Source organism: Rhizophagus irregularis, chromosome 30, assembly GCF_026210795.1.
Source record: "Rhizophagus irregularis chromosome 30, complete sequence".
NCBI lineage: Eukaryota > Fungi > Glomeromycota > Glomeromycetes > Glomerales > Glomeraceae > Rhizophagus > Rhizophagus irregularis.
The window spans coordinates 303,781-321,710 of NC_089458.1; the positions used below are offsets into that span (position 1 = coordinate 303,781).

At 19.9% G+C, this 17,930-nt stretch overlaps 1 protein-coding gene across 1 annotated transcript; it reads left to right on the forward strand.

The window, feature by feature from the left end:
- Positions 1–730: 730 nt before the first annotated feature.
- OCT59_021490 (uncharacterized protein) lies at positions 731–3,157 on the forward strand. The gene is made up of 5 exons (XM_066146566.1): positions 731–1,233; positions 1,357–1,414; positions 1,505–1,853; positions 1,927–2,088; positions 2,204–3,157. Exons 1-5 carry the CDS (start codon positions 910–912, stop codon positions 2,799–2,801), a joined length of 1,491 nt encoding a protein of 496 aa, XP_066005691.1. The 5' UTR covers positions 731–909; the 3' UTR covers positions 2,802–3,157.
- Positions 3,158–17,930: the final 14,773 nt, after the last annotated feature.

The following is a 17,930-nucleotide window of genomic DNA, read 5'->3' on the forward strand; positions in this document are numbered from 1 at the left end:
GTACTCCTAATTTTTTCATATTTCGAGAAAAGCGGTAACAAAATTATTAAGTTACAAGAGTTACAAGTAAAAATAATACTAGACTTTTTGAGAATATAATTACCTTATATTATACAAGTTATGCAGTAATGTAAGGCTGAAGTGGGAAGATTCATAAAAATTTTTTACAATCAATTTTTTTTGAACGTGACCTTAATTAAGACAAAAATTTACCCTTTTTTGGAGAAATAAAATAAATTGTATAAAAAAAAAGTAAGATAGTAATACAGATGATAATTTATTATCAATATATCATAATTATTATTATTATTTATTATTGACTTTTTCTTTTTTCTTCCCTCTTTTTTTTTTTATAGCTACTATAATGAAAAGGTGTATTGTGAACTTTAGAAGAAAAAAAGAATTCTAAAATAGTATCAATGATATATACTCAGTAATAATGTGCCACGAGGGTCATCAATATTATCAGTAGAGATTCGTAAGAACACCAATTCTTCGGTAACATGCGACCTAATAATATTCGTGCGCGCAGACAATCACATTATCCATTTTTTATACTGCTATTCATTTTTTTTTTTTATATGGTGTTTTACAATACTTAACTCGTATTAATAGATAGTGAAACAGAAAAAAAAAAAAAATTAATTAGCAAAAAAAAAAAAAAAAAGGTACAAATAATAATAAAAAAAAATCCATTATAAAATAAACCAAAAAAAATAATGTATTAAATGCAATAAAATTTAATCATAATATTCTTACTAATTTCCATTTTACCGCCTTAATCTTTCATCACATTTTTACGACTTTCCAAGCGATATTAAACGCTTTTTTTAAGTAAAACCAACTCAATTCTTTCCCTGTTCTTAAAAATTTTATCTCTTTTGATCTAATCGTATTTATATTTTAATAATGGGTAGTCAATGTTATGTAAATTCTGAGTGCGGTTCAGTATTCTCGCAAGAGAATATTTCATCAAGCCATTTTCAAGCTATCGATACAACAAATGTAAATACATTCAGTACTGGAATTATATATCCAAGTCCTGTATATGAACCAAAAGAGCTTAATGCTTATACCCCCTTTAAAAATTCTCACCAACCGTTACAAATACAGCAAGAAGACACCGCGTCTACGCTCTATCCGACACAAATGTCTACATCTACAATTAATTTAATCAAAACAGAAGAGGAAGTTTCATTATCAGTTTATCCTCAAAATGAGTACAAACCAGAGGTATCCTGTTATTTATTTTATGATCATTTTTATTGTTATTATTAAACTTTTTAAACTTTTAACTATTTATATTTTATATTATAATTTAAACTTTTTATACTTTTTTTTATCAACATGTATCAGTATACATCACAGTGTTTTGGTAGTCAAAATGAATTCGGTATGTTTGTCATATCCGAAGGTATAATTTCACTTTTTTTTTCCTAAAAAAATAAAAAGATTTTTTTTTTTTTTTTTGATAATTTAAGATAACACGTTTTGTTTCTTTTAGGAATGGGACATTTAACTCAAAAATTTCATGTTTCTCCCGTAAATCAAAATTATATCGCATGTCCACCTACACCAACTACTCCTCATACACCTTATAATGAAAATTTCTTTCCTGAAGTATTTCCTACAACACCTCCAGCGGATATAAACATGTTCAATCCTGCAACTTTACTCGCGTTTTCTCAACAAGCAGAACATTTTTATGATCAAGGACATTATTTTCTTCATGTCGCGAACCCTCGTAATGCTTATCTCGCGTTTTCATATTTCGCGTATGCTGCAAATTTAGGTTCTCAACGCGGTAAACATCAACTCGCTTACTGTCTTCAACATGGTATCGGTGTTGTTAAGTAAGTATTATTTTATTTCTTTATTAATTATTTAAACTTTAACATCATTTATGAACTTTTAAATTTTTATTAGAGATGAAAAGAAGGCCGTAAAAATATATTTGGAAATAGCAAGTGCAGATCCCCCAAATGCGGCAACGTTGTGTCAATTAGGAATCTGTTTTCAAATGGGCATTGGTGTTGAAGTTGACGCGTCGCGTGCTGTTCAATGTTACGAACGTGCTGTTCATATGAGGTAAACCATATTTTTATTTTTGGTTTTTTTTTTAAGAAAAAAAAAAAAAAATGAAATAAATTCAAAATCCAAAAAAAATAAAAAAAATTAAATTAGCTATTTTAACAAAAAATAGACACAAAGACGCAATGTTTAATCTCGCGTACTGTCTTCGATATGGTCTTGGTACCCCTGTAAATCATAAACGCGCATATGAGTTATATTATCATTTGGCCGAATTAGGTGATCCACAAGGCATGAAACTTTTAGGTAACTGCAAAATGTCAGGAATTGGAACCGAAAAAGATGAAATTGGTGCACTTGAATGGTTTCGACGTTCTAGTGAAAGTGATATTTACTGGGGTGGTAAAATGCAATATGCTTTACATCTTCTTAAAGGCATAAATACTGCTCCAAATCACGTCGAAGCATTTAATTTGGTTAATACTGTTTGTGAGAATTTTCCTTCATGCCCTGGACCTAATAAACTACTTCTCGGAAGATTTTATCACTCTGGAACTGGATGTCAAGTAGATCTTGAAAAAGCCTTATATTGGTATGAAAAAGCATTACGAAGCTATTATATGCCATCATGCTATGTACAAGAATCTGAAATGTTGATCAATGATATCCGTAATCGACAAATTCAAAATTCAATGATTTTCTTAAAGGGGGTTGGGAATGAAAATGGTATAATCGATGAAGATATTGGTCATGAAGATGGAAATTGCTAAAAAAAAAATGGCAGTTTGATAATAGCTTTAATATATATTATAATGTATATATATATATATATTTCATTTTCCCCGCAAAATTTTATAATACTTTTCTTTTTTTTATGTCGAATGAACAACTAAGAATATTATTTATGCTGCCTTTACTCTCCTTTTATTCTTTTTTCATATGGAAACTGTAGGTTAATTTTTAATTTTAAGCACAAAAAAAAATTATTATTTTCGTATAATATTATATATACATTTATATATGTATATGTCTATGAACAAAAAAAAACTAAGTAACTAATTTATAAAAACTAATAAAAAAACTAAGATGTTTGTGTGGTAAATAATAATTTCCAATTTCCGCAGTATAAATTTGATCAAATCTTTCACGTGATGACGTGATGATCAACATGATAGGATTATAATAGAGGTCACATCCGCAGAACTAATTAAAAATTTAAAATATCCATTTTTATATAAATTGAAGTTTAGAGTAAACCAAATTTTGCCATGTTAAAATTGTTAAAAATATATGAAACTGCTGTGATTGTTAAAAATTTGAAGTAATCTTTAATTCAAGAATATTTTAAATTCCTTAGAAAAGGCTATTAAATTACCATCTAATAAAAACTAAAAAGTAATTTTCTAAAGTTATTTCATTCTAAAGAAAAAGAGAATGTAAGTAAATACTAATCATTGATTTCTTTCCATTCAGAAATGACTTCAAGTTACTTCTTCTGACTGGTCAATATAGTTGCAAAAATATATAAATAAGTAAATCAGTATTTTTGTTTCTGTTTTTATTTATTTTTAATTTTAATAACAAAACTAACATTCTTTTCTTTATTTTTCTATAAGAATTTATTTTTAGATAGTAAGTACAAAACTATATTTTAAAGGTTAAAATCAATTAAGATTAATTGATTAATAAGATACCTCAAAAATTGATTAATCAATTAAAAACATAGATTATCTTAAAATAGATTTATTTAATTAGATTGACTTTTTTAAAAAAAATTATTATTTTTAAATATTATTTTTAAATAAATCTTTATTTTATATTACATTTTTATAAAGTAGCTATTTAATATATAGGTAATAATAAACCAAATAATAATTTTTTTAAATATATTGACTATAGGAATATTGAAGATATTAAAGAATTTTTATTTGAATTATCAAAGTTTGCATTTTCCATTTCTAAAAAATCATTATTTTTGGAATCAAAAACTAATACAGTCATCCTTCCATATAATCACACCCTTTGGGACCATAAAAAAATGGTGTGACTATAAAAATTATATATAATGTGATTAAAGGGAAGGTTTTTTTAATAAGTTTATTAGTAACTTGGGATTAATATAAATGTGCTTATAAGGGAGTTGTGATTATACAGAGGGGGGTGACTATATAGGAGGACAACTGTATATATAAATCAACAGCAGCAAGTAAAAAAGTTAAAATTATTTAAATCCAAAAAAAACTTCAGTTTGTATAAAAGTATTTTGAAACTTGAAAGAACTGATAATAAAAAAATACAATATATAATAACTATAATAAAAAACCTTTTTTTTTTTGTTTAGAAAATAGTGAAAGTATATACTAAAGTCTTATAATATGATGATCCTATATAATTCAATAGTTACTATAGAAGGATATAGATGAATTTTATAAGGTGATAGTAGGATACAGGAGCAATTTTATAGATAAAAAACTAGTTTAAAGTTTTAATAAATTAGTTATATAATAGGTGCTTCTATATTCTTATATATAATTAATAAACTCACGAATTGCACTACCTTATAAAAAACAAATAACTATAATAAAAAATAGAAAAGAAAAATCATATAATACAATTTATAAATATTTTAGTAGAATTCTGAACAATATATAGAAAGGCTAATTGTAAAAATTACTTATTAATCATATAAAGTTGGAATATTTTTTTAAATTTTCTATATTATATAATATCATTGTTTTTAAATAATTTAACTAATTGGATTTTAATAAATTTTATATCATTTAATGATAGTAAAATTGCATTTTTAAAACTAATATTAGTTGAGTTATTATAAGTTAAAAATTTGATTATATGTATTTACTAAGTTAGATAAAGTTATATTTTAGTTTTACATCAAATATAAAATATTACTTAAATTTATTGTATAATATAATTAATAGATTTAGAAAACTTTTTCTATAATTAAATCTATTATCTTCTAATAAAACAATCAAAATTTTAATTACAAATATAAATTAAAAAAAAATTATTATTAATAATTAATACTTATAAATTTATTTCAAATTTTTCTTTTTTAAATACCAGTTTTTTTCTTTAGATTTGAATTGATAATAATTGAAACTTGTACATTTTTTTTTTAAATTTTTCTTTTTTTTTTGTAGATATTGTACCTTTAGTTTAAGTTTTAGATTTAGTAAGTTTCAATTTGAACTTATATATTTCTTTAATTTTTTTTTTTAAATTTATCTTTTTTTTTTGTAAGTATCAGTTCAAATATTGATGACTTTTTCAGTTTGATTTTTTGATATTGAAAGAAATTAGTAAATTTTGAAGCATTTCATTTCAAACTTTTTTAAGTTTTTTTTTTAATTTTTTGTCTAATTTATAAATATCATTATAGATATCATCAGTTTTTAAGTTAAGTTTATTATAGTAATAAATTAGCAATAGATATAATATATTATATGTACATTTTGTATAATAATTAAAATAATTAAAATTAAATTAAATTATATTTAAATTACATTTAAAAGTAATAAAATATAAATTCAGAATTTAAATAATTAAAAATTGGCTAAAATTATCGCCATTTTCAATTTAGTGCGACCCTCTGATTGTGTAACTAGATGTAAATCTAATTTGATTTTCCCAATTTCCTCTATTTTTTTTCAATTATTTCTAATAAAAGTTTTTTGTTAAATTTATTTCTTGTAAATTTTCCATGATTTCATAAACTTTTTATGATAAATTATACACTTGCAAAGTTATAAATATGATATTTATCAGGTAAAAATTAGTTTTCAAATTATAAAGTTTTACAGATTTCCTTCAATTATCTTTTTATGCAAAAAGTTGTCTTAAAAGTTATACTTTCAAACAAAAATATTACTTTTATTTAATTATATAAAGCTAAACAAATTTTTTTTTCATTTTATATTTTAATAAGTTTAAGTTTTATTGAACAAACAATATATTTCATATAATTTATACTTTAATTAGTATTATGTATATTTAAATGGTTATAACTATGTATAGTCATGTCAGATTAAGATAATTTTAAAATATTAAAACAAGCTTTATTTGTTCTTTCAAAATATTAAAAATTATTTAAATTGAATCACAGGAAACATAATTATTAATTTTTAGAATTATACTTTTTTTCTTTTTTTTTTCATTCAAAATTAATCACGTAATACTGTTAATTTTATTGGCCATCAATAATTTCTTACTGTATGATACATGTCGTAACAACAATTTTATTGGCTTTTAATGTTGATTATTATGTGAAAAATCTGAAAATCTGATTTTCTATAATAATATGATGAAAATCAGAAGGTTGCACTAAATTGAAAACAGCGATAAAACAAAATTCCTTCAACATTCGACAATTTAAAATTTGAACAAAATGCATTATTCTGACTGATGATTTACATCTGAATTTAACTAAAAGTTATTTCTAATATTAATTGAATTTTAATTAAAATTCTAAATTAAATTTTAGATGAGTAGCAATGAACTGCAGCTAAAAAATTGGTCAAAGTTCATTTAGCATTAAATTACAATTCAGCCTAAAATCAGCTAGCCAAATTTTAGCTGATTTAGACTATACATTTATTGGAAAAATCCACAGAAATAATATTATTTTTAATTTTAACAATTTACTAAACCCTTTAATTCCTGTTATTACTAGCATCTACCATATACCAATAGATAAAACTCTATATCTATCCTTAATATTTTTAATAAAATATTAATATATTTTTACTTGGTTTAGATTTTATTATTTATTTACTTAACTTTCAAACTTCAATAATTTCCTTTATAAAGATTTTATTAATTTTAATTTATAGATTTACTCTTAAACTAAAATAACTTTCCTATATTTTATCATCTTTAATAAATTAAATATTAATTAAATTTTAGGTGAACCATGAATATATTTAAAATAACTTTTAATAAATTAAATTTTATTGAACTAAAACTTCTGATTGCAGAATTCCTATTGAATGGTATCAGAACATTTCGCTGAAAACCATTTCACTGAAAAATAATCTCTAATCTGAATTATTTATAATTCTGCATAATGTTGGCCTTAAAACGTCTTTTTGGCAAAATGGCTTTTGGCAAAATGTACTGTAACCCTATTGAATTCCACTTATATTTATAGTAATTTATATTATATCAAAAATTATAAATAAGAAAAATAAGAAAATATTCTTATTTTTTTTTATTTTAGGACCTCTTTAAATATAATTGGTTTAATTAGCCATCAAAATCAATTGAACAAGACTTATTTTTGTATAATATTTATTTTAAAAATATATTATATATATGTATAATATTTATCTTAGAAATTTTTTCATAAATTTTTTTTATAATTTATACTAATACATATATATATTATTTTTATCAAAAAATTTTATAAACTTTTTTATAGCATATACTAATAAACGTATAATATTTATAGAAAAATTTTTTTATAATATATGCTAATATATATATAATATTTATTAAAGATTTTTTAATTAATTTTCTTTATTATAGAAATTTTTTATAATGAAAAAAAAACAATATAATAATAAATTAAACCAACTATTAGAAATATTTATTAAATATTTAATAACTGAATAAAAAATTATTTATTATATTTTTATTTATTTTCTACTTATAAAATAATCTTATATTAAAAAATAATATTGCTATTAAAATAAAAATACTTTTTAAATTTTTATTAAAGTTTTGTAAATATGAGTATCAAATAATTTTATTTTTCAACACATTAATCAAAGCCAATTAATTTAACTAAAATACTAAAATTATATCATAAATATCTGTAAAAATACACACATATATATTAGTAAAATTATAAATTTTAGCTAAAAAAAATTTCAAACAATACATAGTAATTTAATTTAAAATTTAAAGAAATCAATATAAATTTACCTATTGCAAATAAATATTAAAATATAAAAAATACTTTATATTTATTAAATTTAAAATTTTTGATAAAAAGATTTTTTTTATTATTTTAATATATACTATTATGAAAATAATAGTAATAAAAAATTATTTAATATAAAAAGAAAAATAATTTGTGCAAAAAAAAATATAAAAGAAAAAAAATAAAAAAAATTAAATAAAAAAATAATTAATAATATAAAAAAGAGAATAAATATTTATTTTATATAAAAGATAAATAATGGTAAATAAATAAATAAAGCTAATAATAATAAGCTATGTTAGTATAAAGTCTAGGTTAAAGAGTCTAGATCTTTCAGATTTAGAATAAAAAACCTAAACCTTCCAGTTTAAGTCAAGTTTTTTTTTTTAAAATAAAATATATTACTTAATCATAGTAATTTAAAAATAGTAATAATGCAAATATAAATTATAATTTAATTGCCAATCCGCCATTCAATAATACAAAATTGATTAGTAAATCTGTCATAAGCTTATATGAATGATGTTGATTAGCATATTTCAACTCCTACATAAGTCATACTTAATGTAACCATACTTTACCAATTAATAATGCAAAACGTGAATATGTTACAAAAAAAAAATTTTTTTTCATTTACTATAAAATTTAAAAAGTTTACTTTGGAAGAAGTCACCATTCCAGCACTATTCCAGCTCATATTTTAAGTAACTTTACACTAACTATTCGCAAATTTTGCAAATTTTACAAGGTTTTTTTGTATTATTATATAATATATGGTATATTCTTGCTTAGATTAACAAAATAATGTTTTAAAAAAAAAGAAAATAAAAAAATTATTATTTTTTTTTTTGGCAATAGTTTAATTTTACCAGTTTTATAAAACTATACCTAAGTAATGTAACATCTTTTTTTAATGTATTTTTAGGACATTTATATTACAACAAACCATTTTCAAACTTGTGCAAATACCATTTAGAAGCAATAGTATTTAATATAAAAATGTCCAATGAAATTAATTATAGATTGCCGATCATTTTGTATCGCTGAGTGGCGAATTGGCAATTAATAGTACTTTATTATTACTTTTTAATATAATATTAAAACAAATATAAATTATTAATGATATTATATCATTAATAATATAATAAAATATTTAGTAACACTCAATTATTATTATTCTTTATTTTTTTTCATAAAATCAATTCTTATGTAATAAAACAAATTCTTCAAAAATGTAAGATAATAATATATCATTACATCCTGTTTTTTTAATTTTTTTACATATGTTAAAAAAATATTATTTTTTTTTTAAAAAAATTTTATTTATAAATCTTAGTATTGTAATTAAAAAGAAAAGTTGCTAACTATCTTTTGTGTAAGAGTAATCTATATAGAAAATGTACCGTATTTTGCGGGCCACAGTACCTTTTCTATGCACAGTATCCTACAAGAAAGAACTCCCATTTTCTACCGATTTTATTATTTAAAATAATTTAATAAATACCTAGATATTACTCATGATAAATACCCAATTATTATATAAGTTTTATACATATCTACTAATAATAAAACTCACACAATGGTGGGGGTATAAGGTCAAACCCTCTGAAATCTGTATCATACCCGGGGTACTGTGGCCTCCGTTATACGGTAGTATGCCTAAAACTCATGTAACAATAAAATTCAAAAATCTAAAACTCAAAAACTTTATTTTTAATAAAAAAATTGGTAAATCTAAAACTTTCCTAAATTATAATTAGTTTTAAAACAAAGCATAAAAATAGTTTAGGCAATTAATTTTATTATAAAAAATAATTTCAAATTGAATTTTGACTAAACTAAATTTTTGAAAAAATAGTTTTGGCAAGCATTTTTAATTTAGTAATAAAAATTTTGATTATTATAGAATTACTGATGAGACATCACATAAGATCTTAAAAGAAACTATCTACCCATTATACAAATTAAGTCATGATAATGAAGAAATAAAAGGTAAATATAAAGCCAAATTTTACTTTATTAAATATAAAAAGCATAAAATTAAAATAATTGCATAGTTTGGTTATTAGGTGCTTTTTCTATTTACTCATTAGTTCAATTATTATAATAGTATAATTAATAATTTATATAAATTATATTTTATTAATCTGAAACTATATATTAATAACATAAATACCGTAACATCATTTTTTTGGACTTTAAATTAATAATAATATAATATATTTTATTTTTTATTATTAATTTAACTTTTTATATAAATTAATGGTTTTAAACTAATAAAAATTGATTAATTATTGAGTAAACTATTATTTATTTAGGACCCCGGATATCTCCAAAACAGGTCATAAGTCACACTTTCGGCAGATTGGCCCATTTTTCAGGGGTTTCGAAAAAATCGTTTTTTGTAAATATCTTGGCATCCAGTGGTCCAATTTTGATGAACATTTTTTTAAATTGTAGAGCTAAATGAGGGCTACAAAATAAAAAAAAGTTCATTAAAATTGAATTACTGGATGCTGAGATATTTACAAAAAACGATTTTTTGAGTTTCAGCAAAAAGGGGTGTTTTTGGCCAAAAGTCCATTATGACCTTTATATTAGATATCCGGGGTCCTATTTATTTTAATTGTCATATTGATACAATTTTACTATTTATTAATCAAAAATAATAATATATAAAAAATAAATTAAATAATAATAATAAATAATAGTTTTAAATTAATAAAAATTGTTAATTATTGTTAATTGTCATATTGATGTAACTTTATTATTCTATTAATCAAAAGTAATAATATATAAAAATCTATACAATAAAAATATATAAAAAAACTATTATTAATTTAAATATAGTTTCAAAACCTAAAAACTCCTCTAACTAAGATTTACAGAAAAATTAAATATTTACTATTCATTTTAAAAAAAATTAGACTAATTTATACTTTAACTTTTACTTTTAAAAAACTTGATATTAATAGTTTCTGTAATTTTAGATTGAATGTGTAGTGATATTAAAAAAAGATTTAGTATGTAGTAATATTATGCTTAAATTAAAAAGTAATAATATTAATTATTAGTAGGGAAAATTAATACAAAATTTTTTATATTACATAAAAGTGTCTTGCAAAAACTTGTAGATAAAAAAGAAAAATCTTCTGATACAAAAGATAAAAAACAAAAAGAAAAACAAAAGAAAAAATAAAACAAGAAAGAAAGAAAGAAGAAAAGAAAAGGAAAATAAAATCAAGAAACAGTAAAATAGAGAAAAGAAGAACAAGAAGATTAAAGAATTATTAAAAGAAGAAATAATATGTGATACAATATTGCTAAAAAAATGGTAAAGAAATATGTATTGTAAGAAACAGAAAATTAATTATTTTTAAACTTACTATACTAATCAATTAACTATAACTTCAAGAAATGAAAGTAGAAAACTAAGTGATTAGGAATAATTTAAAAAAAAATTAGTAACTGAAATTAATATTTATAATAAATAATAATGATAATATTATCAGATCTTATTAAACAGTAAGTAGAAAATTTTCCTGCAAAATTTATAGAATCAAAAACTATTTATATTAAGATAAAAGGAACTACAGCTTTTGCAAGAACTCAATATTAATGATAATGATGAAATTAATTCTGATAATGATATGCCACTTAATATGTAATTCCTATTACCATAGTTTTTCAAAATACTATTGATGCCTAAAGTTCTAAGCTCTCTAAATTTGCAAAATAAAAAATACATATCTTTTCCTTTAAATCCAGCCCCAATAATGATAATGATAAAGATAAAATTAGTTTTCAATTAAGTATAAGTACACATAAAGATAAAGATAAAAGCAAAATGATTAAATTTCTAACTGATGATTCATTATCTAAAGAAATAGAAGATCTTATAAATACTAATAAAATATATAAACAGTCTTTTGCTGAACTAAATCTTAATACTTTATTATTGAAAATAATTACTTCAGATATAATAAAATTATTTCAAAAAAATTTAAATCACAATCATTATAACAAAAATACAAAAATTTAATTTTGCTTAAGATTCTTATAAGAAATTAATAATAATTTGCCAGAAAATCAAGCGTATAATAATAAAGAAATGAATGTAGCATAAAAAAATGCAAAATAAAAATAAAGTGATAATCATAAATAATATTATTTATATAATATAAAAAAGGCTAACGTTAATTTGAAAACTGCTATTTGTTACAAAAATTTTAAAAATTATATATAGTTTAGAAAGTTTATAACTGTGTGAATAATAAATTTATTATAAATATAAAAAATGTTATTATGATTCTGATTATATAAGTAGCTATAGTTTGTAATATTTTTTTAAGGGAATATTATAGTTTTTTTATAAGATACTGTAGTTTTTGATGAAGACACTTTATATTTATAAAGATAATTTAATATTACAGTAAAAGTTAACTATAAATATATTTGCTATATATACTAGATATTGTTGGCTATATAAAAGTAAAAACAAGTGGAATGTTAGCAGGAGTAGGTTATAAGGTAAGTTAAAGATAATAAAGATAAAGAAATAAAATAGTTTAGAACTTAAAATATCAAAATCCAGAAAAATTACTTTTATACAGATAAAATAAAAAATATCACTATATGATATTAATGTTTTTTAACTTTAATATTTGATAGCTAATTATTATTCAAATTCACATATAATATAAAAAAAAACTTCAAGTACTATATAGATTCTTACATCAAATATAAATTATAAAGATATTAGTTGTAATTCAAAAAAGTGCTGTAATACAAAATTTTTATATATTATAATTAATTAAAATTATAAAAATCTTATAACTATAATTCAAATTTTTTAAAAAATAATTAAGGCTAACATCTTTATGTAAATATACAAGATTGCAAAAATGAGTTGATAGCTTTATTTAAATATAATAAATTTAATCTTATAAAAATATTAACATATACAGAATATATGAGATTGAATCAAATAAAAAAGAGAAAAATAATAAAAGAGTAGAAGTAAAGATAAATAAATTGTTAGGTATAAGGCAAGTTAAAGATAATGATAATAAACAGTTTTAGGATCTGAAATATTAAAATTCAGAAAAATTATCTTTATACAAATAAAATAAAAAATATATTTATATTAATAATTAATTATTATTCAGATTCATATATAACATAAAAAAAAACTTTAAGTACTATACAGATTCTTGTATTTGGTATAATATATAAAATTGCAAAAATAAATTAATAGTTTATTTGAATATAATAAATTTGATTTTATAAAGATATTAATTTATAATTATAAGTTAATTGTATAATATATTAAGCTATCTAAATAAAGCTGATACTGATAAGATACTAGAACATTAAAATATTAAATATAAAATACGTAAATATAGACTAGAATAGATTTTAAGAGATCTTGATAGAAAAAGAATTCATTATAAAGAAAATACTAGTATATATAAAGGTATTGTGAAAGATACAAAGAAAATTGATAATAAACCTACTTTAGTTTATAGTCCAGTACTAGTTGCTGTTACCTTCTAGTATAATGGCAACACTAAAAATAGTAATAGACTTAGGATCTTTAATATTTACTTAAGATGGTTATATAATATCAAATAAAATATGTAAATTACCTGAGAAATCATTCAAAAATGCCAAAAAAATTATAAAGAAATTTATATTTTAGTATTAAAACTAAAACTACTTGCAAATAATAAAAAGTTTATAAAAAGCTTTCTTTATAAATATATAATAGTACTTTTAAAGATACAAAAAATTTTAATCATATATAAGTAAAATTTATCTAGTTGCATTTGAGTAAAATGAAAATTTATTAGTCTATATACCAATTGGTTTAAGAAAAACAAATCTGTATATTTTTAATGAGATAAGAAAAAATTATAATGAAGAAACAAATATAGATACTTTTAAGATTATATATATTGTTTTAATAAAGGCTCTTGTACAAAAGATAGTTAGCAACTTTTCTTCTCAATTACAATACCGAGATTTATAAATAAAATTTTAAAAAAAAAAAAATAATATTTTTTTTATATGTAAAAAAGATTAAAAAAAACAGAATGTAATGATATATTATTATCTCATGTTTTTAAAGGATTTTGTTTTATTACATAAGAATTGACTTTATAAAAGAAAATAAAGAATAATAATGATTTAACATTAGGCGACATAAAGTTAAAAAATTAGTTCTCATATCCCGGCTGGGTCACTAGAGCAGGAATCTTAAATTATTATTTTTTTTCGTTAACCAATTAAATTGGTCTAAACTATATCACATGATAAATTAAATTTGTACGCATATCTGATAAATCGTAACACTATCTGCAATGTAAATGCCTAACATTTAACGAATAATAAAAAAAAAAGAATTTAAAAAAAACTACAATTAAACATGAGAAATAAACTTGTAATTAACTTGATATGTAAAATCTGTCTATGACTTTTATTGAATTAACTATATTAATATAAATGTACATATGAAATCTTCCGTATTATATGATCGGATGAAAAAAAAATTTATTCTAAAAAAAAATAAAAAGCCATGCGGCCGGGTTAAATTAAAGCAAATTTTGATATGAGAACCAATTTTTTAACTTTATATCGCCTTATTAATTATTTTATTATATTATTAATAATATAATATTATTAATAATTCATATTTGATTTTAATTTATATTAAAAAGTAATGATAAAGTATTAAATTATAATTTATGCTTGCATTATCACTATTTTCAAATTACTATGATTAAATAATATATTTTATTTATAAAAAAAAGAAAAAACTTAATCTAAACTGAAAGGTTTGAGTTTTTTATTTTAGATCTGAAAGGTTTAGACTTTTTAACCTAGATCTTGTAACATAGCTTATTATTATTAACTTTATTTGTTTATTTAATACTATCATTTTTTTTTTATATAAAATAAATGTTTACTTTCTTTTTTATATTATTAATTACTTTTTTATTTAGTTTTTTTTCTTTTTTTCTTTTATATTTTTTTTTTGCACAAATTATTTTTCTTTTTATATTAAATTATTTTCATAATAGTATATATTAGAATAATAAAAAAAAAACTTTTATCAAAAATTTTAAATCTAATAAATTTTATATTTTAATATTTGCAATAGGTAAGTTTATTTTGGTTTCTTTAAATTTTAAATTAAATTATTATATATTGTTTGAAATTTCTTTTAATTAAAATTCATGATTTTACTAATATATATATATATGTTTTTATAAATATTTATGATATAATTTAGTATTTTAGTTAAATTAATTGGCTTTGAGCCTTTGATTAGTGTGTTGAAAAATAAAATTATTTGAATACTCATAATATTTACAAAACTTTAATAGAAATTTAAGAAGTATTTTTATTTTAATATAGTATTTTTTTTTTTAATATAAAATTATTTTATAAGTAGAAAATAAATAAAAATATAATAAATAATTTTTTATCCAATTAGCAATATTTAATAAATATTTCTAATAGTTGGTTTAATTTATTAATATATTATTTTTTTTTGTTATGAAAAATTCTTATAATAAAAAAAATTAATTATATTAAAAAATCTCTGATAAATATTATACATATATTAGTATATACATAGTAAAATTTGATAAACTGATTCTATCAGTTTTACTAAAAATATTTGGTTTATCAAGATATCTGGTATAGTGAAAAAATTTTGATATACTGAAAATCTATTATACTGAATTTTCAAAAAATTTTCATACTAATAAAACTAATATATGCTTAATTTAATTTTTTTATCTTAGTTTTAAGTTATAAAGTTTATGAAAATAAATATAAAATATTTTTAATTATAAGTAATATATAATTTTAGCTAGAATTAAGATTTTTATAATTCTGACCAAAATTAAAATTTACTGCATCACATTATTTAAATTTTATTGGTTAATAATCATGTAATTCAGTTTATCAAATCATTTTTACTATAGCTGGTTAGAAAATTTATCTGTTATAGCAAATATTGAGCATTTACTAGTAAATTCTAGTATATCAAAAATATTTTAATATATATAATTTGATTTCAGCAAAAAAATCTAATTTAGGCTTAAATCCAGTTTATCAAAAATCTGGTTTATCAAATTTTACTGTATATTATAAAAAAATTTTTCCATAAATATTATATACTTATTAGTATATGCTATAAAAAAGTTTATAAAATTTTTTGATAAAAATATTATATATATATTAGTATAAATATAAAAAAAAATTTATGAAAAATTTTTTAAAATAAATATTATATATATATAAGGGTTTAAAATTTATGCGCACCTGCGCATGTGCGCACCCCCATGGATATATTATATATAAAAGTCAAAAATGACATTCTAAACCCTTTATGGCTCATTAAGTAAAGTTGTAGAATAGGCAAAATTACGCATAGTAAATAAATTTTTAAGGCTCTATAATATGTACGTGAGAGTTGCGGCATGAATATTTAAAAAAATCAGGATTTTACTAAAATCACGTGACAATTAATGATTGACAAATTTACTACCAAAAATGGAGGGTGCGCACATGCGCGGGTGCGCACAAATTTTATTTCCTATATATAATATATTTTTAAAATAAATATTATGTAAAAATAAGTCTTGTTTAATTAATTTTAATGGCTAATTAAACTAATCATATTTAAAGGGAATCTAAAATAAAAAGTTTAAATCCCAAAATCTAGAATAAAAATTCTAAATTATAGATTTAGAATAAGAACATTTTGAAAAAAATACTGAAAATACTAAAAACAACCAAAAATAAGAAATATAGCTTATTTATAATAATAAAAAAAAATATTTAAAAATGAAAAAATAATTAGAAATTATAAAAATAAAAAAAAAAAATATTATCTAATATTTAATTAATTATTAGGAAACTTTAAAATTTATAGAAATCAGTTTTTAGAAATCAGATCTTTAAAAATTAGCTTATAAATTATAACAAAAATAAAAGATAAACTCAAAAAAAATATTAATAAAATTTATACATTGGTAGTTTAGTATTATACAGTTTAAATAAACTATAGTATGAGTAGTATTTCTACATCTATAATAAAGATTGCTAAAAAATTAAAAGGTTTTGGTAAGTTAGCAAAATACTAAAATAGCAGAACTTTGCTAAAACTATATAAAAGTTTTATTAAAAAGTTAGTAAAATTCTAAAGAAAAGCAAAATCTGATAAAACTTATTATAAATGCTAAAACTACTAAAACTTTACTAAACTATTATAAAACTATAGTAAAATTTTAAAGAAACTAATTGTAGGATTTTGGAGAAGTTTAGACAAGTAATTTTAATCTTTAGTAATAAAAACTTATTTTAACTTATTTAATAGTATAACAAATAAAAAATGGTAAATAATCACATATGGCAAAAAAAACTGTTTTTAAAATACATATAATAAAATGCTTTGCAAAAAGTTATATGACAGATAAGAATGGAAAAGCAAAAAAAGGAAATTTTATTTCATCAAAAAATACATATAAGGTTACACAAATTCCAAAAAAAAGGTAATTTTTGTGCAAATTATTTGATTCTGACTGAAATTATCAGAGTTTATTCTGTAGAACTGAACCAGAACTCCAAATATTACTAAAAAAACTCAGATCTGAATTTGTATAAAGTTTATAATTAATTTTTATTCCAAATATATAAAGTTATATGTAAATTTTAACCTCAAATTTTTTTATCTCAGAATCTAGTGATTGGATTTTAATGATCTTTAGCTTGTTAGATTCATTTCAACAAAACGAACATTTTAATATATAATCTATTTTTTTAGGTATAATATTGACTGAGATATCACATTTTGAAAGTTTAGTTATATGAAATCTGAGTTGTTTTAGTAATGTTCAGGATCTTACTGAACCATTCAAAACTGCTCAGTACTAAATTGCTCAAA

Bases quoted from the DNA above. Each gene is read 5' to 3' on its own strand.
- OCT59_021490 (XM_066146566.1), top strand. From the start codon at position 910: ATGGGTAGTCAATGTTATGTAAATTCTGAGTGCGGTTCAGTATTCTCG. The intron at 1,854-1,926 runs GTAAGTATTATT...AATTTTTATTAG, and splicing joins CATGGTATCGGTGTTGTTAA to AGATGAAAAGAAGGCCGTAA. The intron at 2,089-2,203 runs GTAAACCATATT...AACAAAAAATAG, and splicing joins GAACGTGCTGTTCATATGAG to ACACAAAGACGCAATGTTTA.